Source organism: Centroberyx gerrardi, chromosome 5, assembly GCF_048128805.1.
Source record: "Centroberyx gerrardi isolate f3 chromosome 5, fCenGer3.hap1.cur.20231027, whole genome shotgun sequence".
In the NCBI taxonomy this organism is placed as follows: Eukaryota; Metazoa; Chordata; class Actinopteri; order Beryciformes; family Berycidae; genus Centroberyx; species Centroberyx gerrardi.
This window is the reverse complement of record NC_136001.1, coordinates 36,091,492-36,116,780: the sequence shown is the minus strand read 5'-3', so window position 1 is coordinate 36,116,780 and position 25,289 is coordinate 36,091,492. Positions and strand designations below refer to the sequence as shown.

General features: G+C 44.4%; 1 protein-coding gene across 1 annotated transcript in view; it reads left to right on the top strand.

Annotated features, from left to right (window-relative positions):
• The window catches only part of stab1 (stabilin 1), a 102,200-nt gene extending 82,485 nt beyond the window's left edge, over positions 1–19,715 (top strand). Inside the window, 13 exon segments of the mRNA XM_078283630.1 lie at positions 860–976; positions 2,829–2,961; positions 3,857–3,917; positions 4,021–4,165; positions 4,950–5,083; positions 5,375–5,540; positions 6,925–7,031; positions 9,137–9,256; positions 11,943–12,077; positions 12,215–12,319; positions 15,532–15,681; positions 16,813–16,917; positions 18,561–19,715. Coding sequence (XP_078139756.1) covers positions 860–976; positions 2,829–2,961; positions 3,857–3,917; positions 4,021–4,165; positions 4,950–5,083; positions 5,375–5,540; positions 6,925–7,031; positions 9,137–9,256; positions 11,943–12,077; positions 12,215–12,319; positions 15,532–15,681; positions 16,813–16,917; positions 18,561–18,626 — 1,544 coding nt within the window. The 3' untranslated portion in view covers positions 18,627–19,715.
• Positions 19,716–25,289: the final 5,574 nt, after the last annotated feature.

Sequence of the window (25,289 nt, the reverse complement as noted above, 5' to 3'; positions counted from 1 at the left end):
AGACTGCCGCTCAGCTGCAGGACAGTGAGCGTCAGACTGCCGCTCAGCTGCAGGACAGTGAGCGTCAGACTGCCGCTCAGCTGCAGGACAGTGAGCGTCAGACTGCTGCTCAGCTGCAGCACAGCGTGATGACGTGTGACGCAGGAGGCGGAGCTCATGTGAAATAGCGGATCCGACGACCCGGGTTCAACTCCCAACTCATGACCTAACCCTAACCCAAGTGTTACCAAGTTTTGGTAACACTTTAGATTAGGGAACACATATTATTAAGAAGTTGCTTATTAACATGCATATTAGTAGTGTATTGGTTAATTATTAGTCATCACAAAACACTTATTAACATCTTATTCTACAAGTATAGCCCATTAATTAACAGTTCGCCCAAAAATGAAGTTTCAGTCATTACCCCCCCCCCCCCCTTTCCTTTCTTCAGAGTTCAGAAAATAACAGAAAATAACCAGAAAATGTCTCCATGCAGCTCTTACAGCATCATCCAAGTCTCCTGAAGCCAAAAGATCCCAAAGTGACTTCAAAAGACATTTACACCATTATTTAGCTGAAATCACCTCTAGCTGTTATTTCAAAATACGTCACGTTTACACCCCGCCCTGATAGGTCAGACTCGCTCCAGTTAGCAGAAACAACACTTCCAGTTTGGCCGTTTAGCCTTCAAAGTAAAAAAGAGGTAGAAATACTGTTTTAAACCATTACTTTGTATTTAATCGTCAAATGCAAAAAGTGAGCACCCATATCAATGTTTGATGTCATAATAATGATGAAAAATGCACAGCTGCTGATCTACTGAATTTCGTAGCTGTTAAATATACGGTTTTATCAATATTCCCCCCCCCCCCCCCAGCCTCGGTCCCAGCAGAGTGCCAGCAGTGCGATGTTCAGGCGGTGTGTGTGCCGGGCGTCGGCTGTCGGTGTAAAGCTCAGTTCCAGGGGAACGGGACCTCCTGCAGCCCAGAGCCACGTGGGTACTCTGCCTCGGACAGACAGACAGCAATATTTATTTATTTATTTATTTGACAGAGACACTGCTCAATAAATATATTGTGCCAGATGTAGCTGTAAGCTAATTTCCATCTGTAGTCGCTGGGCGGAGGCAGCAGCACACAGTTTGGAGGCAGTGTGGTCGTCAGTTACTTATAACAATTTATAAAAACACATAATGAAATAACATTAACCTACACACTAATAATCTAGAATGCAAACATTAAGAAAAATTGATTAAATCAACATAAAATATTTCACAACAGTGTTCAGAGTGTAACAGTGTTCAGAGTGTAACAGTGTTCAGAGTGTTGTAACAGTGTTCAGAGTGAAACAGTGTTCAGAGTGTTGTAACAGTGTTCAGAGTGTAACAGTGTTCAGAGTGTTGAAACAGTGTTCAGAGTGTTGTAACAGTGTTCAGAGTGTAACAGTGTTCAGAGTGTTGAAACAGTGTTCAGAGTGTTGTAACAGTGTTCAGTGTTGTAACAGTGTTCAGAGTGTAACAGTGTTCAGAGTGTTGTAACAGTGTTCAGAGTGAAACAGTGTTCAGAGTGTTGTAACAGTGTTCAGAGTGTAACAGTGTTCAGAGTGTTGTAACAGTGTTCAGAGTGTAACAGTGTTCAGAGTGTAACAGTGTTCAGAGTGTTGTAACAGTGTTCAGAGTGAAACAGTGTTCAGAGTGTAACAGTGTTCAGAGTGTAACAGTGTTCAGAGTGAAACAGTGTTCAGAGTGTTGTAACAGTGTTCAGAGTGTAACAGTGTTCAGAGTGTAACAGTGTTCAGAGTGTAACAGTGTTCAGAGTGAAACAGTGTTCAGAGTGTAACGGTGTTCAGAGTGAAACAGTGTTCAGAGTGTTGTAACAGTGTTCAGAGTGTAACAGTGTTCAGAGTGAAACAGTGTTCAGAGTGAAACAGTGTTCAGAGTGTAACAGTGTTCAGAGTGAAACAGTGTTCAGAGTGAAACTGTTCAGAGTGAAACAGTGTTCAGAGTGAAACAGTGTTCAGAGTGAAACTGTTCAGAGTGAAACAGTGTTCAGAGTGTAACTGTTCAGAGTGAAACAGTGTTCAGAGTGTAACAGTGTTCAGAGTGTAACAGTGTTCAGAGTGTAACGGTGTTCAGAGTGAAACAGTGTTCAGAGTGAAACAGTGTTCAGAGTGTAACTGTTCAGAGTGAAACAGTGTTCAGAGTGTAACTGTTCAGAGTGAAACAGTGTTCAGAGTGTAACAGTGTTCAGAGTGTAACAGTGTTCAGAGTGTAACGGTGTTCAGAGTGAAACAGTGTTCAGAGTGAAACAGTGTTCAGAGTGTAACTGTTCAGAGTGAAACAGTGTTCAGAGTGAAACAGTGTTCAGAGTGAAACAGTGTTCAGAGTGTAACAGTGTTCAGAGTGAAACAGTGTTCAGAGTGTTGTAACAGTGTTCGGAGTGAAACAGTGTTCAGAGTGTAACAGTGTTCAGAGTGTAACTGTTCAGAGTGAAACAGTGTTCAGAGTGAAACAGTGTTCAGAGTGTAACTGTTCAGAGTGAAACAGTGTTCAGAGTGTAACTGTTCAGAGTGAAACAGTGTTCAGAGTGTAACTGTTCAGAGTGAAACAGTGTTCAGAGTGTAACTGTTCAGAGTGAAACAGTGTTCAGAGTGAAACAGTGTTCAGAGTGAAACAGTGTTCAGAGTGAAACAGTGTTCAGAGTGTAACTGTGTTCAGAGTGAAACAGTGTTCAGAGTGTAACAGTGTTCAGAGTGTAACAGTGTTCAGAGTGTAACTGTGTTCAGAGTGAAACAGTGTTCAGAGTGAAACAGTGTTCAGAGTGTAACAGCAGTGATTATTAACGCAGCTCCAGACCGGTGTTCAGAGTATAACGGCGGCTGTCACCAGAACGCAGACTGTAACCAAACAGGACTGCTGGTTAATTGCACCTGCCACAGTGGTTACCATGGAGACGGCTTCTCCTGTGACCCTATCAACAGGTGGGTGTGACATTCATTCTTTTCTGTCATTTTCTTTAAATTAAATTCCTCTTTTCCTTGATTTTCTGTGATTTTCTCTTCTGTTTTGCAGCTACTAAATTATTGTTTTATTATTTTATTATATTATTTATTATAGACTTTCACAGGTAGAGAATTTACCTTCATCCAGTGGCTTTTTTACATAGTGATCTAATGGATTGAAAATGTTACTGTCTCTCTGTCTGCCTGTCTGCCTGTCTGTCTGTCTGCCTGTCTGCCTGTCTGTCTGTCTGTCTGCCTGTCTGTCTGTCTGTCTGTCTGCCTGTCTGCCTGCCTGTCTGTCTGTCTGTCTGTCTGTCTGTCTGTCTGCCTGTCTGTCTGTCTGTCTGTCTGCCTGTCTGTCTGCCTGTCTGCCTGTCTGCCTGTCTGTCTGCCTGTCTGTCTGTCTGTCTGTCTGTCTGCCTGTCTGTCTGCCTGTCTGTCTGCCTGTCTGTCTGTCTGTCTGCCTGTCTGCCTGTCTGTCTGCCTGTCTGTCTGTCTGTCTGTCTGTCTGCCTGTCTGTCTGCCTGTCTGTCTGCCTGTCTGTCTGTCTGTCTGTCTGCCTGTCTGCCTGTCTGTCTGTCTGTCTGCCTGTCTGCCTGTCTGTCTGTCTGTCTGTCTGTCTGTCTGTCTGTCTGTCTGTCTGTCTGCCTGTCTGCCTGTCTGCCTGTCTGTCTGCCTGTCTGTCTGTCTGTCTCTCTGTCTGCCTGTCTGCCTGTCTGTCTGTCTGTCTGCCTGTCTGCCTGTCTGTCTGCCTGTCTGTCTGTCTGTCTGTCTGCCTGTCTGTCTGCCTGTCTGTCTGTCTGTCTGTGTGTCTGTCTGTCTGTCTGTCTGTCTGCCTGTCTGTCTACCTGTCTGTCTGTCTGTTGTAAACCAGGTGTGTTGAAGAGACTAATGGAGGCTGCAGTGATTTTGCCTCCTGTAAGTTCACTGGCCCGGTGAGTCGCTCACTAACTGAAACCCTCAGCCAGTAACTCGTAACTTCACTAGTCTTCTGTCTGTGATTGGTCGGTTAACGAGCCTCTGTGTCTGATTTGTCAGAACGAGCGTCGGTGTGCGTGCCTGCCGGGGTACGTGGGTAATGGAGTCCAGTGTCTGGAGGAGGTGGAGCCTCCTGTGGACCGCTGTCTGGAGGACAACGGGGGCTGCGACCCCAAGGCCTCCTGCAAGGACCTGCATTACCATGGTAACACATCTGTAATGAACCAGTTACCTCATGTTACCACGTTACCATGGTAACACATCTGGAATGAACCAGCTACCTCATGTTACCATGGTAACACATCTGGAATGAACCAGTTACCGTAGTATCATTGGAGTGTTAGAACTTCTTTGTGTCTAGAAGAACGAACTGGATCAGCAGTGAGTTCTTATCTTGGACTTTATTGTATTGTGTCTGCTGTCTCAGTGGCGGCCATGTTGGCTCCACAGTCCTGCTCTGTAGCAGTTGCTACAGTAACTGGTGATTCTATGACAGCTGATGTTTATAATGTCACCATGGTGATGTTTTGGATGTTAATATTGTTCCATATTTACAGCCAACACTTCTGACTTCTAAACATGGAACAGAAACAAAACAGCAGGAAGGAGATCTGAACAGAACAGCGTGCTGCACCAAAATGTAACGAAACAAACGTATCAATAACCAATCAGCTGTGATGAAGGGCAGACTGGCACTGCTGGCTGCGTTAAGGCCCAGAGCTCGTTAAGGCCCAGCGCTCGTTAAGGCCCAGAGCTCGTTAAGGCACTGAGCTTGTTATGGTAACCATATTGGATTCGGAGTAGACAAATTAACAGTATAGCACAATAAGATGACAGTCTGAAGTCACAGTAACACTGGTTCCCCTGGTTCTCCTGGTTCTCCTGGTTCTCCTGGTTCCCCTGGTTCTCCTGGTTCTCCTGGTTCCCCTGGTTCTCCTGGTTCTCCTGGTTCTCCTGGTTCTCCTGGTTCTCCTGGTTCTCCTGGTCAGCCAGTACAGCTGGAGTGTTCCACCTGCGCTCTCCAGAGGGGAAGTACAAGATGAACTTCAGCCAGGCGGACGCCGCCTGCCGGGCCCAGGACGCCACGCTAGCTAGCCTCAAACAGATGGGAGACGCACAGCAGGTGAATGTGACTGTTGGATGGACAGATGGACACACACCAGTTAGAGTAGTAGTCATATGCACAACAGGGAAATATCCCTTTATTAGTATATATACTGTATATAAGAATTATAAAGGAATTATAGGGATATAGAGGAAATCCAACATGTAACATCTTTATATAATGTATTTGTAGTTATATTTATAGTGATATTATAATTATTAACCTATTCAATTTGTTATGAATAATTTATTGTTACCTCTGATCAGTCTGATCAGTCGTGTCTCTGACATCACTTCCTGTCTGTTCCAGTTGGGGATGCACCTGTGTGTGGCGGGCTGGCTGGAGGGCGGGCAGGCGGGATATCCGACTCGTTTCCCGTCTCTGAAGTGCGGAGACAACCATGTGGGCGTGGTTCTCTACAAAGAGCCGGTCGACCGCAGCAGCCGCTACGACGCCTACTGCTACCGGCTCACAGGTCCGACCGCCGTGACTCGCCCCGCCCCGCCCCGCCCCGCCCCGCCCTGTCCTACCCCGCCCCACATCACCCCACCCCGCCCCGCCCTGTCCCGCATCACCCCACCCCGCCCCGCCCCGCCCCGCCCCGCCCTGTCCCGCATCACCCCACCCCGCCCCTCTTTTCTCGTTACATCGCGTTCTTCTCTGTTAATAGTTATTTTCTAAGTTCTCAACTCATTACGAGTTTTTATCTTGTTATATCAAGTTCTTTTCCCATTATATAAGTATATACAACGTTTTTTTCTCATATCGTTCAACCTGTTTATTTCTCTTGTCAAGATAAATATAATACTTCCAGATTAATAATTATGCCTTTGTATAATTACTGTAAACAAATAAGACCATCCTGTCATCACCCTGTGTGTGTGTGTGTGTGTGTGTGTGTGTATATATATATATAGAAGTGTATTTAAAATAACATTATTCAGTGTTTCACAGTGTGTTAGAGGTGATCTGTGTGTGTAGCTGTCCCGTATGTGAGGAGGGGGGCTGGACCCAAATGCAATGACCGGCTCAGAGAACTAGGGTTACGAAAAAAGGCTTTAATGACGAAACTAGGCAACAAACAAAACCAAGGCAGGCAAATCCAAAAGGCAAAAGGCAAAACTAACTGAAGGCTAACCAAAAGTAACAAACCACAACCAGGCTGGCAGAACAAAGGCAACACAGAACCAAACCTGGGTGGTGACACAGCAAGGAGACAGGAAACAGGGTCAGATAACACACACGACAACACGAACCAAGGTTATTATTGTTAACGAAAACTAACGAAATAACGAAAACTAGGTGTGAAAAAACATTTTCGTTAACTGAAATAAAAGTAAAAACGAGGCTTTACAAAAAAAACGATAACTAACTGAAATAAACTAAAATTATAGAGAAAATGTCTTTAGTTTTCGTCTTTGTCAATTTATTTCATACATAAGCCTAGTATTTTGGGTGGATATGAAATCTATCTTCCAATTTATTTTTTACCTTTTTGAATCTCGCCCCTGACAAATACCCCATATTACAAAAAAAAGACTAAAACTAACACTGAAACTAATAAAAACTAAACTAAAACTAAGCATTTTCAAAAAATAAAAACTAAACTAAACTAGCAAACCCGCTTTAAAAACGAATTAAAACGAAACTGAAATTGAAAACAAAAAGTCAAAACGAAATAAAAATAAAAACTAAACTAAATGCAAAACTATAATAACCTTGCAACGAACTGGCACAGACTACAAGGAAACAACAAGGGCTAGGGCTGAGATCGTGACAGTAGCAGTGGTTATATAAGAGATATGAAATGTTTAACTGTGTGTGTGTGTGTGTGTGTGTGTGTGTGTGTGTGTGTGTAGACGTGTCGTGTGTGTGTCCCACTGGTTATGTCGGGGATGGAGAGTTCTGTAACGGCGTCCTGACCAGCGTCCTCGCAACACACACCAACTTCTCTGTCTTCTACAAGGTAAGTAAGTCAGTAAGTAAGTAAAGTTGATTTATACAGCACCTTTCACAAAGCAAAGTCACAAAGTGGAGTAAAATAGTTCAAATAAGACCATCAAATAGTAAGAAACAATAAAACATAAAAACAAAGGACATAAAAACACAGAAATACAGACACAAGAGGCTAGACAAAGGCCAGTCTGAACAGATGAGTCTTTAGCTGCTTTTTAAAAGTGTCAACAGAGACCGCAGATCTTAAGTCCAGAGGAAGAGCGTTCCACAGTTTAGGAGCCACAATCTCAAAGCCTCCATCACCTTTTGTTTTGAGTCTGGAGCGAGGGACGAGCAGTCAGCCTGGTCAGACCTGAGTGACCTGCTGGTGCTGTAGGGATGGAGCAGGTCAGGTGTACTCAGCTGCCTGACCATGCAGGGCTCTATATGTGATTACAAGAACCTTAAATTGAATCCTAAACTTGATGGGAAGCCAATGTAAAGAAGCTAAGATGGGAGTGATGTGAGACGTCCTGCTGGACCTGGTCAGCAGCCTCGCAGCAGCGTTCTGGACCATCTGGAGACGGTCCAGGGATGACTTGCTGAGGCATGTGAAAAGGGAATTACAGTAGTCCAGGTGGGATGATATGAAGGCATGAATAATCATCTCCAACTCAGCTTGTGACACAACAGACCTGAGAGTTTGGCAATGTTTCTTAGATGGAAAAAACATGTACGGGACAATGACTTAATATGTTGATCAAAGTACATCCTGATCAAAAATAACACCAAGATTTCTAAGGTTAGACCGTACAGTTGAGGAAAGGGACCCAACACACTGAGCAACCTTGGAAACGATGCTGTCTGAAGCAATAATAAGGACCTCAGTCTTTTCTGCGTTAAGCTGTAGAAAGTTGTTGGCCATCTAGTCCTTAATGGCACTCAGACAATCGTGCAAAACAGACAGTTTGTCAGTCTTATCTGGCTTAAAACAGATGTACAGCTGAATATCATCAGCGTAGCAGTGATAAGAAATACCTTTACATTTGCTAATAATCAGTCCTAGGGGAAGCATATATAAAGCAAATAAGATAGGACCCAAACCAGAACCCTGGGGCACACCGCAGGACAGGGCAGCAGGTGCAGACATGTAGGGACCGACCGGCACAGAAAAAATCCTATCCGAGAGATAGAAGGAGAACCAGTCCAGGACTCCCAGAGACACCCACCCACTGCCTAAGCCTTTCAGTCAGGATGCAGTGATCTACAGGATCTAAAGCTGCGCTAAGATCCAGCAGCACCAAAACGGAGCATTCACCCACATCAGAAGACATCAAGATCTCATTGGAGACTCTGAGAAGAGCTGTTTCAGTGAGTGTGTGTGTGTGTGTGTGTGTGTGTTGTGAATCCATCACAGGAAACATGAAGCCAAACTTCCTGCTTTGACACCGGAGAGTAAACATTAAAAATCTAATTCCATGCAGCATGATGACCGGGGGAATGTAAACCAGATGAAGACAGGAGGAAAGATGACTCGGCTCCTTTAATGACCTGCAAGAAAACAGCCAGATAAAGAGGCTCCGCCTCCTTCTGGTCACATGACAATTAACCCCACCCCCACCCCACCCCCCTTTTGTCTCTCTCGCTCTCTCTCTGTCTCTATCTCTCTCTTCTCTCTCTCTCTTCTCTCTTTCTCTGTCTCTCTATCTCTCTGTATCTCTCTCTGTCTCTCTCTTCTCTCTCTCTGTATCTCTCTCTGTCTCTCTCTTCTTTCTCTGTCTGTATCTCTCTCTCTCTCTGTCTCTCTCTCTCTCTTCTCTCTTTCTCTCTCTGTCTCTCTATCCCTCTCTTCTCTCTCTTTGTCTCTCTCTTCTCTCTTTCTCTCTCTGTCTCTCTTCTCTCTCTCTGTCTGTATCTCTCTCCTCTCTTCTCTCTCTCCTCTCTTTCTCTCTCTGTCTCTCTATCTCTGTATCTCTCTCTGTCTCTCTCTTCTCTCTTTCTCTCTCTGTCTCTCTCTCTCTCCTCTCTTCTCTCTTCTCTCTCTCTCTCTGTCTCTCTCTCTCTCTCTCTCTCTCTGTCTCTCTCTCTCTCCTCTCTTCTCTCTCTCTGTCTGTATCTCTCTCTCTCTCTCTCTAGTTCTTGTTGGACTATAGTGACTCTTCCTCAGAAGGCCGACAGCTCGTTGACTTCCTGTCCCACAGGAAGTCGGAGGTCACTCTGTTTGTTCCTCACAACGCCGGCTTCAGCCACAACCAGGTCACAAACCTGATTAAATCTTAACCTTTAATTACTAATTACATCTATTAACCTTTATTTAATTACTAAGTAATATAAAAAAAATATATTTCAATGTATCTATTAACAATTAATTAACATGGAGTAATAACTATTTACTTTTAATTCTTGACTTAATGATTTTAATGAATTACTAATTATTAATACAACTGGAAATCTTCTAACCCTTACTAATACAAGTATTAACCTTGACAACTTGAACCATTAATTACTTACTAACATATTTATTAACCTCTGTTTAACCAGGTATTAATACATATATTAACTGGTAAATAACCAGGTACTAATATGTATATTAACTGTTAAATAAGGTACACTTTTATTTTACTTTTAACAGGCAATAATACATTTATTGACCTTTAATTAACCAAGTACTAATACATCTATTAACCTTTTATTAACAAGTTAACACATCAATTAACCTGTAGTTAATACATCTGTTATCCTTTAAACAGGTAAAAAGGTAGAAGTGGTGCTAATAGATCTGTCCAAAACAGATATGTGGGGTCATCCTGATTATATTATATTATATTATATTATATTATATTATATTATATTATATTATATTATAATCAGTGTGGTTTTCATTGTAATGTTTCTTTTGTTCATCATTGTATTTTGTTTGCTTGTAGGTTTTCTGCTGAGTGGATCAGATCGGGACGGGACAGATCAGGACAGATCAGGACAGGACAGATCAGGACAGGACAGATCAGGACAGATCAGGACAGGACAGATCAGGACAGATCAGGACAGGACAGATCAGGACAGATCAGGACAGGACAGATCAGGACAGGACACATCAGGACAGATCAGGACAGGACAGATCAGGACAGATCAGGACAGGACAGATCAGGACAGATCAGGACAGGACAGATCAGGACAGATCAGGACAGGACACATCAGGACAGATCAGGACAGGACAGATCAGGACAGGACAGATCAGGACAGGACAGATCAGGACAGATCAGGACAGGACAGATCAGGACAGATCAGGACAGGACACATCAGGACAGATCAGGACAGGACAGATCAGGACAGATCAGGACAGGACACATCAGGACAGATCAGGACAGGACATATCAGGACAGATCAGGACAGGACATATCAGGACAGATCAGGACAGATCAGGACAGGACAGATCAGGACAGATCAGGACAGGACAGATCAGGACAGATCAGGACAGGACACATCAGGACAGATCAGGACAGGACATATCAGGACAGATCAGGACAGGACATATCAGGACAGATCAGGACAGATCAGGACAGGACACATCAGGACAGATCAGGACAGGACATATCAGGACAGATCAGGACAGGACATATCAGGACAGATCAGGACAGGACACATCAGGACAGATCAGGACAGGACATATCAGGACAGATCAGGACAGGACAGATCAGGACAGATCAGGACAGATCAGGACAGGACAGATCAGGACAGATCAGGACAGGACAGATCAGGACAGATCAGGACAGGACAGATCAGGACAGGACACATCAGGACAGATCAGGACAGGACATATCAGGACAGATCAGGACAGGACAGATCAGGACAGATCAGGACAGGACAGATCAGGACAGATCAGGACAGGACAGGACAGATCAGGACAGGACAGGACAGATCAGGACAGATCAGGACAGGACATATCAGGACAGGACAGATCAGGACAGATCAGGACAGGACAGATCAGGACAGGACAGATCAGGACAGATCAGGACAGGACAGATCAGGACAGGACAGATCAGGACAGATCAGGACAGGACAGATCAGGACAGATCAGGACAGATCAGGACAGGACAGATCAGGACAGATCAGGACAGGACAGATCAGGACAGGACAGATCAGGACAGATCAGGACAGGACAGGACAGGACAGATCAGGACAGGACAGGACAGATCAGGACAGATCAGGACAGGACATATCAGGACAGGACAGATCAGGACAGGACAGATCAGGACAGGACAGATCAGGACAGATCAGGACAGGACAGATCAGGACAGATCAGGACAGGACAGATCAGGACAGATCAGGACAGGACATATCAGGACAGGACAGATCAGGACAGGACAGATCAGGACAGATCAGGACAGGACAGATCAGGACAGATCAGGACAGGACAGATCAGGACAGATCAGGACAGGACACATCAGGACAGATCAGGACAGGACACATCAGGACAGATCAGGACAGGACAGATCAGGACAGATCAGGACAGGACAGATCAGGACAGATCAGGACAGGACAGATCAGGACAGGACAGATCAGGACAGGACAGATCAGGACAGGACAGATCAGGACAGATCAGGACAGGACAGGACAGATCAGGACAGGACAGGACAGATCAGGACAGATCAGGACAGGACATATCAGGACAGGACAGATCAGGACAGGACAGATCAGGACAGGACAGATCAGGACAGATCAGGACAGGACAGATCAGGACAGGACAGATCAGGACAGATCAGGACAGGACAGATCAGGACAGATCAGGACAGATCAGGACAGGACAGATTAGGACAGGACAGGACCAATCAGAAGTAGCAGAGGCTGGTGGGAGGTCAGTCATTGGCTGCATGTCAATCAGATCTAATGTATTTCTATTCTGTTTGTGTGATGTGTGATGTGTGTGTGTGTGTGTGTGTAGACTCTCTCTGGTAGAGATCTAGAGTACCACATCTCAGCCAATCACAGCAGACGACTCTACCAGGATCTGAGACACCAGGAAGTCATCACATCCAGGCTGGGGTTCAACCTGACCGTTACCCACGGCAACAACCAGGTCAGTAACACACACACACACACACACACACAGCTCCAATAATTCAACCACAACAACATGGGAGACATTTAAAATAAGAAAAGGTGAGATGGGAGATTCTTCTTCTTCTTCTTCTTCTTCTTCTCCTTCTTCATCAGAGTTATAAACTGGTGAACCAGCAGCTCTTGTTGGACTGGGACATTCCCGCCTTGAACGGGATCATCCACGTCCTCGCGGCTCCGCTGACCCCGCCCCCCCCGCCGGTGAGTCACCATGGAGACTGAGCTGAAGCTTTCAGTTCTCTTTCCTTGAAATGATTAACATGTTTTATTGTAAATGGCACAGAGCCCGGTGCTTTTCTCTCCAGAATATTATGTATGATGTAGCTAGCATGGCTAATGCTGTTCTACCAGATGTGGCTAGCAGCGAGCCTTCAGGACCTGCCGGTTCTCACCATGGGTGCGTTCCATTTGTTCCAAAATGCGTCCTCTCCTCGTCTCCTCGCTGACTCGGCATCCAAAAATGAGCCGCCATCATTAAGGACGTTCCAATTGGTTAAAAGACGCATGAAGGATCCTTCATGTCTCCTCGCCTCCGACCTCCAATGAGGTTGGAGGATACTCAGGTGTTTCCTCTGTGTAAATAATGACTGAAGATGACTGACGTGTCTGAACAGCTCCACACCAGACAGTCCACAGCTGTCAGTCCTCCATGCGTCTCTCATTCTGTCTTCATCTTTCTTGTGAATTGGGTTTGTGTGTTGCCGTGGAATTTCTCTTCGGGGAGAATAAATTCTTACTAAACCTCACTGTGTATTTTGCACATTATGTTCTTACAGCTAGATCTATGGCCAGTTAGGGGAATAAAAAAATATAAAACTTTGGTTCATTGCTAGTGAGATGTAAAACAAACATCATTGCCTAACCCAAGTCGCAAAAAAGCATCAAGTCGGACAATAAAGCACAGACACACATCGGGTTAAGACATTTCTTTTAGGTGTTCTGCCTCCATGAGGAAGACGAGGCTCGTGTAATTGATGTGTAATTCACACAGGTGAATTACACATCAATGTTAACTTTGTGAAACGTTTGTGGATAAAACTAGACAGCTGTCATCACGCAGGAGAAGGACATACTGTGGGCGGAGCCTCAAACGGCCGTGCGAGGACGTTCCGCCTGACGGGACCCGGTTCGCTCGCTTCCTCTCCTCCGTGAGGAAGAGAGACGCGAAGCGAGGAGAAATCGTTACCGAATGGAGCGCACCCCATGTGACTGTGACGGGTTTGAACCGGGACCTGGACCCCCAAAAAACAAGCTAGTTTTTCCACATCGGCTCCCTGCACAGAGGGGAGCGGCCTCCTGCGCCCCCTGCTGGTCGTCGAGAATCCATATTCATTTCCCCATTGACAGAAAAAGAAAAAAAAAGAAAGAGAAATCCTGGTCAAACCTTCATGCACTCTGCAGAACCTGAGGGTGGAATCTGTAATCTACAGGCAGCAGAGGAGGGGACTCGAGTCACATGACTTGGACTCGAGTCACAGTTTTAACTGCTTGAGACTTGACTTGATGCATGAAGAGAAGACTTGAGACTTGACTTGACTTGGGTTCTGGTGACTTGGGACTTGACTCTGACTTGTACTTTGATGACTTGAAAAGGTTTCTAAAGTCTTGACTTGAGATCTTGTGTTTGTGTAAATGACTTAGATTGAAAGTGATGAGATTTGTTCCAGCGGACGACTGAATTTAAATTCTGTTTTCTGAATTTGTATGGAATGATTGAATTTATTGAAGTTGAAACTGATTATAGAAATCAAACTCATGATGCTCTTACCAAGTTTTTATCCTATTAAAACCATATTGCATTGAAAAGTCCTAGATATTTAGTTTTCTTTAAGATATTAAATTGATACTGGACTCTTGATTTGTTCTGACAGTGAGGTTTAGTAAGAATTTATTCTCCCCGAAGAGAAATTCCACGGCAACACACAAACCCAATTCACAAGAAAGATGAAGACAGAATGAGAGACGCATGGAGGACTGACAGCTGTGGACTGTCTGGTGTGGAGCTGTTCTGCATTTAGACTTGAGACTTGACATTAATGACTTGGACTTGACTTGGACTTGTACCTCAAGACTTGAAACTGACTTGGGACTCGAGCAAAGCTGACTTGGTCACAGCTCTGACGGTCACTGCACAGTCACTTGTTTCATTGCATTGAAACAAAAAAGTCTATTCAGTGTAAATGTCATTTTGTCTTCATCAGCCTTCTGCAGTTTAACAGAAAATAAATGTTTCCAGTTCAGCCACCAGGAGGCGTCGTGACGACCTCCCCTCAGTACTTCCTGGTCTGCTGCTGTTGCTAGGCAACAGATACAGTTCCAGACAGTGAGCGGAGGGCTGGATTTTGTTGTTCGGCAACCAAATGTCATTTCCAGGAAATAAAAATTGGATCAGCGGAGGTTTTAACATTTCCACACTCTCATAATGTCACAACTCTGTTATATATACGACTCTGGAGACAAATAGCAACAGGATACAGCAGAGAAAAATACAATCTAAATAACAATAGGGCAGATAGAGGAATAAAACTATATAAAACTATAAAATATATTCATGTATAGTATGAAAATATATGTATGCTGTAATACAGCATTAAGGTGTAGTTAAAACTGGTGTATATTTTCAGAATTGGCGGCCATCTTTCTTTCCTCCATTGCTGGTAAATGTTCATGTTAATTTGTAAATGATGTAAAATGACTGAACAACGTGAACATGCCGTCACACTGTGGGACGTCCTAATCACACAGAAACACCAAGGAAGCTGCAGTGGCTTCAACCTTTTACCAGACAGATTCTGGCTCGAGTACGCATCAATATTCAATACAAATACTGTCACAGGATATCGTTTTTGAATGTAGGAAACAATGTCAGTGAATAATGAAACGACAGCAGTGAAGCAGGTAGAAGGACTGTAGACCTGAATGCGACTCAGCTGGACCGAGCTGGTTTTGAAATGCCACAGTGATGTGGGTCTTACAGCTCTTCACTCAACCAGTTCTCATGTTATTACCAATTATTTCTGGACACTCAACATATTTAACTGTGGGACTTACAGGTCAGGACAGGGTGGAGGCTTCTGATTGGATGTTTAACCTCAATGATTCATTTTAATTTGTTGAATTTGTATCGTCCTCCGGGGAAATAAAGCTGCTGTTAACCCAGTGGAAACACAGCCCCGTCTCCATGGTGACGATGCAGCAGACTGTAGCTGTTGCCATGGTTATTAGAGTTGGCCTGATAAAGTGTGTGTGTGTGTGTGTGTGTTTGTTTCAGACACCTGGTGGTGACGATCAAGAGGTTTGAAGTTGGATGATAAATGAATGGAAGTCAATGGAATGCGTTTATATGTGTAGTAATACATGTGTGTGTGTGTGTGTGTGTGTGTGTGTGTGTGTGTTCCACCTGTTCTCTCCAGATCTCCCATCATGCCTCCCGTGGCCGCGCCCACTCCAGCGGCACGGTGTCGGCCATCTTGGTGTGTGTGTTGCTGCTGTGTGTGTTGGCCGGCCTCGGCTGCTACGTGTTCAGACACAGAACTGACGCCTTCCGCTTCCACTACTTCAGGGTGAGACACACACACACACACACACACACACACACAGCTGGACTCGCTCCTGATTGGCTCCCTCACGGAAGAATGACTGAAATCTGTCCAATCAGGATCCAGTTTGCAGCATTTGAACTGAAGGCCTCCACTCAGCACGTTCACCTCATTTGAATTAGAGGAGCCGCTGCTGTCGGCCAATCAGGAGCCAGTATTGTGACGACTTTAACTTTGAACTGAACTCCATTTTATCTGCAGAACATCATGAAGAACTTCACTGTGATTTGATCTTTAAAAGCTGCTGACTCACTGAAACAGGATCCAGTTTAACAGCCAGGAAGTTCAGACGCTGCCGCTGTGTGTAGAGCAGCCAATCAGGAGCCTGGTACAGAGCCGTGGATTTGCTTTGATTTGATTGGCTGATGGTCAGAGAGAGAGTGTACGGTGGCCAGCAGGGACAAAATCTGAGAGCAAAGACAGTGCATTTCAAATGTTCTCGTCTCTAGAAGTTCCCTAGAAGAAGAAGAAGAGGCAAAAAGGAAAAAATACAAATAAGAAAATAAAAGCCCCTTCCACACACACAAAACAAGATGGCCGCACATTACTTACATTATTTGCAATATTTACAGAAACAAAACAAGAAGACAAAACGATATTTACAATATTTACAGAAATACATACTAATAATCAGCAGTCCAGTCTGAACCTGACTGAATTTGTTTCATTCTCTTAAAGCATTTTGATCTGAAGCTTCTGCTTAGAGGCTTGAAATGAGTTTCTTAGACAAATATAAATAGTGAAGTTGATCCTATGTATGAATTTCTTTCCAAAGCCTTTTTCTTTCCATCAAGGCAAAGAATCTAAAATATAAGATAGTTTTGATTTGTTTAACACTTTTTTGCTGCATAATTCCATTTGTTATTTCATAGTTTTGAGTCTTTACTGTTATTCTGTTCTACTCTTTGTCTAAGCACTTTGTAACAATTGTTAAGAAAAGTGCTGTATAAATAAAGTTATTATTATTATTATTATTATTATTCTAAAATGTGGATAATAGTACAAATACATTGAAATGCGTGTGTCCAAACTGTTGACTGCTAGTGTAAATATGGAGGTTCATCATTTCCTGTTCCTGGTGTTTCTGTGCGGCAGAACGAGGACGAGGACGGGGCGTCGGGGGGCGGAGCCAAGCCGGCGCTGGTGTCCATCCCGAACCCGCTGTACAGCGGCTCCCGCGCCTTCGCCGAGCCGTTCGCGGTGAGTCTGGAGTCAGCGTCCGGACCGTCCGGACCGTCCGGACCGTCCGGACCGCCCGGACCGCCCGGACCGCCCGGACCGCCCGGACCGCCCGGACCGCCCGGACCGCCCGGCTGCTCATCACATCATGTCTGTAGTCTAGAGGATCCGGTCTGTCAAAGTGTCTCATTTAGTCGACCAACGACTTACAGGACAATTCCATGCAGTTTTTTGCTCCATTTGTTACATTTTCCATCCCTTTAATGTTAATTCTGACTGTTTTCACCTGCAGCATCATTAACCCCTCACACCCTGACTTTCCCCTTAGATTTCCTCTTAAGTAGCTTCAAAGTTAGACATGTTTCTCCACCCTGTCCTTCAGTGTCTGCTCATCTCGTGTCTCTGCTGTTCAACTCCTCACTGAAGCTGCTGAGACTGAGAGAAATATTCAAACAAGACGCTGCAACATCACAGCAAATGGAAAAAATCCAGATGTTTGTGCTTCATTTTCTCCACATTTCCTTGTAACTCAGCCTGACATGTTTGGTGTCTTTGGAAACCTTGAGATCTGGACTAGAATTTAAAATAAAGTTCTGCGGGTTTGAACAAAGCTCAGCTGAGAAACGTGTTTGTAATGACGGACCTGCATGAGGGACTGGCAGGGTGGAAGAGGTTTTAAAGATATTTTTAAATCAGTTTCTCCAAACCTCTCAGGCTCATTCACTCCCATTCAGCTCCAAACAGCAGAGAAAACAACCGGAGACTGATTCAGTCAGTAAAGATAATCGTCACTGTGATGAGAAGCAGCAATCTGCATCAGAACGCTGATTCATACCTTGGAGCCACAGACAGTGTTGGCTCCAGTCAGTTGCTCCGGGTGTAACTCTACACCAAAAATATTTATTGAACGCAACAAACACAGTAGTGGTCTGCTAACAGCGATGACACACATGATAAAATATTAATACTGATATTGCATATAATGATAATATTGATGAAAGGCTTCATCTTCTGAAGATGACTGTGAATGGGACTTCAATCCCATCCAAACAATATTTTTTCCACAAAAAAACACAAATCTCAACTTTTCAAAAATCCCTTCTACCTTTCCCCTCAGCTCTTATTTCTCTGCTACTTCCTGGTTTGACTTGCCAGACCTTTGACTCCGCCCTCTCCACCAGTTGACTGCTTCTGGTCCGGCATCCTGACATGAAACAGCGGTTTCTCTCAGTTGAAAAATGATCTGTCCAATGAGCACCGGGGGGGACTAACGATTAGCCAATCAGCGCCACGGGCGGGACTAACGCCGTTGTCAAGCTGTGCGCCGGAACCAAGGAGGAGTAACAACAATGGCGACCGCTGTAGACAAGACAGACGCTGCTATCGAGGCTGTTCTAAATCCATTAAAAGTACCTTTTACTTTGAAATCCGAACAGCACTCTGCTTTGAAGACATTTATTCAAAGGGGAGACGTTTTTTTCGCATCAGTGTCGACTTAAAATGGCGTTAGATTCAGGCGGATACGTCGGTCTCTAGTGATTGGTTAGGGAAATCGGTTAGAGTGGAGGCGACGTCAGACTGAAGATGGAAATGGAGTGTAACGTGTTGACAATTCTGTCTGATATCAGGCGATGGTTTGACATCACCGTCTCTCCTTCCTCCAGGAGCCGGGTCAGGGGGCGGAGCCAGCGGAGCCAGCAGAACCTCCGAACATCCTGGAGCTGGAGTAGGAACACCAGCAGAACCGGAGGAACCGGAGTTCTGACTGTGGCTACGTTTCCATGCCAGAGAACCAGCTGTCGTCCGGTTTAGGCCTCATTCAGGTTCATCTGTATCCATAAATAAACCAATTAACAGTCTAATTAAACCAAATTCTCTCTGGGAGAAATACAAAATGGCTGCCAGTAAACAGCTGGGTAACACTTAACTTCACAGTGGCTTTAATCTGTTTTAATCTGTGGAAGAGAAGGAGCTACAGCTGTGACAACACTGTGGACAGTCGGCAACTGGCTGTAATAACAGTATTATCACATAGTGCACTTAAAATACGTTTCCATAGGTTAATACACAGGTTATCAAAGCAACAATAAACAAAAATAAACGTCTTCCACCGTCTGGACCAATCAGTGTGTCTTCTCGTTTTGAGCTTTAACTCTAGTTTCCTCTCAGTCATTTTGAAAATGTGAAAACACGGCGGTGAGATGCGTCACTCCCCCAAGTTTCTGTAAAATCCAACAAGTAAACAGACGCTGCAGCGCCCCCTTTAGGACAATCAGTGGGATTTTAACAATACGAGAACGGAGCAATGAGACGCATCATTCCCCAACGTTTCGTCAAAATCCGATCGGCGGCGTCTGAGAGAAGCCGACCCACAGTGCCGACCCAGATGTCATCGTGGCGGACGATGATGAAGTTAAGTGTTACCAAGAGCTGCGCTGACATCAGCTGACAGGATCCATTTTGAGCCAATAAGCAGAGTTTAGTCTATATATATCACCAATATCACCTAGCAACCATATTCTGTTCCAGGAAGCAAAAACCTCATTTCTGTCGGCTAAATGAAAGAGTTTCAGTGTCCCTAAATGGGATTATAAATCCTTTCAAACACCGAATCAGTGCTTGATTGAGCTCGTGTTGTGTGAGGGAACCAATCCGATGGTCTCAAAGCCGGTAGTTCCCGCCCCTTTTTTGCTTGAATGAAGTGGAAATATCAGAATCAGGCTTTTGTTTTATAGCGACTTTAACTGTTAAGCCAAAGACTCATAATGTAATTTCACTCTCTGGAATCTTGCTGCTGTTTCAATAAAACGCTGAAGTGATGTTAGTTTGTCGACAGTGAATTATTCCTTCATTTCTTTGTTCCCAGATCTGATTGTTTTCACGCTTTGTTCACCTCAAAACCGGCTAAATCCGGTTCAGTCCGCTGATCGTATTTGACCGGCTGATTCGGAACGACCGGTGAACCGATCTGTCTGCGTTTCCTTTGGCCGCTACATCTGGTTTTTACCTCTGCGTTCCACACTTCTGTTTTTTTTGGGCTGTCTGAATGGAAAAATTCAGATGAAATGTTTTGTTTCGGCAGTCGGGTCTGACTCGCGCAGTTGAAACTCAGCGGCCATGTTGTTCTGCGGACCGGAGGAGCCGCTCTGTGTCGTCCGCCTTTCCTCGGCTTCTCCGCTCCAACAGATCCAGAACAGATCGTTTTTCTGCCCCCAATGCTTCCTGTCAAACCTTCCCTTTAAATAGCTTCCTCTCAGCTTCCGACATTTGAGAAGCAAAAAACAAAACAAAAACAACCCCCCCCCCCCCCCCCCCATGCTGTCCGCTTGGCTGTCAGTTCAGTTCAGAGACTTTATTGGCTTGAGAAACAATATTGCCAAAGCGGTGTACAAAACAGCAGTTCATACATTCAAACCATAATGTGATTATTCACGATTTGGTTTGAAAAATCTATTTAATAGTAGATAATCCATATGTGTAATGAGGTAAAACAGTTGCATGCAGCAGCAGAGTGAACGTCCAGCCGGTCTCTCTGCTGCTCTCCCTTCCCCCAACACACAAAGGACCGAGCTGCAGGAGCAGAGCAGCTTGGAAATGGTTTTGCCTGAAAAGCGACGCTGAAGAGGAGGGGGGAGGAGGAGGGGGAGGAGGGGGGGGGGAGGAGGGGGGGTGTAGAAGCCCGTAGACCCTGACCTCAGCTGCTGGAGGCTGGCTGGCTTTACGCCGCCACAACAGACTCATTTCAAACTGCTGGAGGTTCAGATCTGATCTGCTGTCTGTCTAAACCACATGGAGCCTGACTGCTGCTGTTCAGCCAAACCCAGTCAGGCCCAGAACAAAGGGTTAAAAAAAAATCGCATTTAGCTTTCTGTGTACATTTCCAAAACACTGACGGCCAAGATTCATTACAGGTTTTGCGTAGGGAAGAGCGCGCCGCTCCACCAAAACGACCAAATCAGAAGCCAAGCTGCCAAACAGAAGCCGGTCATGCTCATACATATGGAAATTATATGGAAATCTCTTTATTTTGTTCACATAATAGTTATTTGTATGTGAGGCCATGCAAATCGAGGTTGTGTCCAATTCACTAACACAACGCAACGCCAACTCCAAATCATTTAAGATCCTTTGAAAGAAGGAGTAAAGACTTTGATATGCTGCAAGCACCTTCCAGAACTCTTCACCTGGGTTCAGTTCATGTTGGGGAAATGAATCGAGACGAGATCAGGTTGCTGTGCTAATTCACATGAAAGCAAAATGTTTTATGTGGAGGAAGGCGATGGAGAAAAGGACAGACATAGGCTCTGTCCACACTGCAGCTAAATACAGCTGTCACTCCTCATCGGAGCTTAATCCTGTTACGTTCACACGGTTCGGTTATTACGGAGAGAGAGAACCGCATTCTACAACCCAACTCACTCCCTGAAAATTCAGGTATTGACACCGAATTTGAGAGCGGATTCGGTTAGTCCGGCAGTGTGAACCGGAACCGGATCGGACAGCCGGTCGTTACGTGACGTCAGGCGCGACACTCGTTACGTTACGTAACATTATCATCCTTATTTTGAAAGAGAGGGAGCTAAGTGTTGTGAGACATTCTCACAACGTGAACGTTTTCCGTCCCGTCTGTTTCCTCGACACTGAGGTTGTTCCTTCAGTTCTGAGGTCTCGGCCCAAATGTCGCGGTTAAAAGTATCGAGTCCACGCGGTGGAAAAAGAGAACATGACGCCGCTGTCAGTGGAGGTTGTTATGGATAAATTGACGCCTCTGGTTACTGGTGTTACCGGTGTCAAGTAAACTGAAACTACAGGCAACGGTAGCCGCCATATTGGTCTGAAGTAAACGTTACTATGGTTACAGACATTCTTTACAAACATCGCGAGATCGGAGGAGTGGAGCGACTCCCGTTACCCGTACAGACGGTCTGGTCGTTTCACTCCGCTCTGCTCCAGTGTGACCGGACAGATGCAAATTCACTCTCATTCATCAGTTCGGTTGTCACTCCCGAGTCCTGGCAGTGTGTACGCAGCCACTGATACCAAAGAGAGAGCAAGTCATTATGAGATTAAGATCTGCTAAACATTACACTGCAGATCATTGCAAGTTGTGAATATTGTCAGGAGTCGTCGGCTCTGTAGGGGGCGACAGAGAGCGAGTCGGAGTGCAGCAGGTCACTTTAAAAAGACTTTGTTTCTGTCTGCAGCAGCGCTCACTGCTCAGTTTGCTTTCCTTATTTGGGAGTCGGGATTAAAGAGATCGCAGGCGCTCTGGAGCATCAGGTGGCGGTAAAGCCAAGAAGAAGGAAAAGACGAGAGTGGCTGCAGGACGCAGCGGGCAGCAGGAGAACCTCACGTCAGGTCGGAGAACGCTCCAGTTGTAAAAAGGCTTTCGGGCTCGGAGGTTCCGTCTCTTAAAGCTGAAGCTGTTTGTTCTTACAGTCGGTGATGAAGAGGAATATTTGCTTGTACAGTTTTTGGAAATTTAGTGAAAAAGATACAAATGCCCTGCCAAACAACTGAGGCACAAGCAATGTGCTGATTTTATACAATCTAAGTGAATCTGGACCTGTCATTTTTGGGAAAAGAAATCATTACCTTTAGTCCATTATTGAATATCTCTGAAATCTGTAGAGGATCCAGGCTGGAAAACTGTTCTCAAGTGTTCTTTAAAAAGGTGACATCCACTTGGATTTGGTTTTGGAATCTGTCAATTTTTTTGGTATCACTTTTTCCCCCAAATGGTGGAGATTTCATTTTGGAAAGAAAGCATTTTTATCTGTGATGGCGTGCAGAGGAGCGGTCCAGAATTCTACAATGTTCTACTGTAGAATGTTCCAGAATTCTACAATGTTCTACTGTAGAATGTTCCAGAATTCTACAATGTTCTACTGTAGAATGTTCCAGAATTCTACAATGTTCTAGAACATTGTTGCAGAATTTTTGTAGACTTTAACAAAATGCTCTACAGTGTTCTAGGATGTTCAACAGAGTTCCAGAATGTTCTGACCGACCGTGCGACTGCTGTTCTGTGACGGAACGTTCCTGAAGGTGGAACATGCAGGAAACAGCAGTGAGATCTGTTCAGTGTGAAACTCAGCAGTCAAACAGCCGGAGAACAAACAGCCGGAACAGAACAGGCAGAGCGAGGGAACCAATCAGCTCAGAGCTTCTGATTAGAGTCTTTCTTGCAAATTATTTGATCGCTATTTGTGCAGGTTTATTATCAGTTAGCATTACAGTTACATTTATTGTGAGAAGCTGGTTGGTGATTCCCTTGAGTTCCATGATTCATTGTCATTATTAGTGATAGGTTTATTTCTAATTAGCAGTTGTTCAGGCGCTGAGAGCTAAACCCCAGGATAACGTTTTTTATTGGTTGAATGTCAGTAATCAGGTCTAGATTTGCTGTCGGTATCAGGAGAAGTTGTTAAGATCAGATGAAACTTTATTGATCCCTGTAGGGAAACAAGGTCTTCACAGCAGCAACAGTAACAGGATTCAGCAGGAAAAACGATAAATACAATAAACACACAATAGAAAATAAGCAATCAAAACCAGTAAAGCAATAAAATAGAATGTAACCAATTGTAGGGTTTTATAAATGTATGCTGCTGTCGATTTAAACCCATTATGAAGATCGTAGACGAGGTGACGTCACCTCCAGATGTTTCCAGCAGCTCCAGTGGAGTTTGATATGAGAAAATGTTTCAGGATGTAAAACATCAGCGGTAAACGTCAGGTTTTGGTGTCAGTCCCTCAGAATCAAAGAGCGAGGGCTTCTTTCTAGAGCCGCCATTTTGCACCGAGAGACGTTCAACAATCATACAGGGAGAAATCCATCGTAGAAGAGGAGAGAGACCAGTTTCTCCACCACAGGAGCAGGAGAGAGACCAGAATGCACTGCAGCAGAGAGACAGGTTGGGTTTGAGGAAGGGACACGACCAGGTTGGGTCTGCTAGCGTCCTCAACTCTACCAGCCATATTTTAAATCCGTGTTAAAGGTTAAATATAATTCCTGGTTTAGCCAGTCGCTCATTCTGTCACCTCTCACTGAAATCCTTTTTTTTTTTTATTCTGTACGGTGCCCAGGAGGGGTCATGGGAAGAAAAAAGGCTATTGGATGTAAACAGAGGGCGGGGCCTAAGCAAGATCATAAAGTGGGGTCGTTTTTATTTATAATTTTCATAATGTGGCGTTGTGAAGCCTTTGAGACTGTAACAGTGATTAACAGCTTTACAAATAATCTGGACTTTGATGTATTTCCCAGATTGGTGCATCAGTTTGTTTCACTTCATGACCAACAGTGAATGTTGTCAGAAGTTTACAGTTAGCACTTCGCTTCTCAACAAGGGCAGAATGGAAATGTATTCTTATGTTTTTGTGTTTTATGTGTGAAGCTGCTGCTTTGCATGATGGCAGCTTTCACAATGCTGTCAATTTTAATTTTTTGAGTTCAAATTCTGAAATTGGTCATATTTCATCTACAAAGACTGAAAAATGTAATTTATTCTCATTATTCTTATTACAGAGACTGTATACAGAACCGTTTACAGTCAGACATTTTCATGAACTGTGAGCGCAGTCTTTTAGATTTAAAAAAATCCTGTGGATCCTTTATTGATGAAGGTCTGAAGGTGCTGTAACAAGTCATTTGAACCTAAACTGTGGGAGGAGTTAGCTTTAATTAGGTTTACGCTTACTGATATAAACAGTGTGATTGACTTGATAACTCACTGTAAGTTTCAGTGAAGCAAAGATTATTTTAAAGGTTTTAAATTATATTGATTGCTGCAGCGTCACCATGAGTGTTGTTGTGTGCAAAGTGTCGCGTCTTTTCATGCATGGGAAGGCAGTTTAGGAGGAAGAAAAAGAAGACGACGACAAAGAAGAAGGCGATGAAGAAGAAGACGACGACGACGACGAAGAAGGCGATGAAGAAGAAGACGACGACAAAGAAGAAGACATAGAGAGGGAGAGGGACTGAGGCCGGCCTCTAGCTCGTGTTCTTGTGGAGAATGATGTTCCCAAGTTGTCTTGGAGAGAACAAACTTCTCAAGAACAGAGAACATACTTCAGTTTGAGACGGACTGTGTTGTGTCATGTTTATTTGTGCCAGCTAGTTTTTGAGCTTCTCGTTCTTTCTCAAGTCACTGTCCAAAGAATCCTTGAGTTTTTGTGGTTGGAAAGTAAACTTCAGAGATCTTTATCCGTCCTTGGGAACCTTACTTCAGCAGTTAAACACAAGAACAGACAAGAATGTGTATTGAGAAAGACCTGAGGTTCTGGCAGAACTTTGAATTAAAGGCCCACATCACACTGGTGTCCTGCCCACTTTTCAGATTTGGTCAGTTGGTAAATGTCTGCTAACTATGGATGTAGAGGCTGACTGGCTG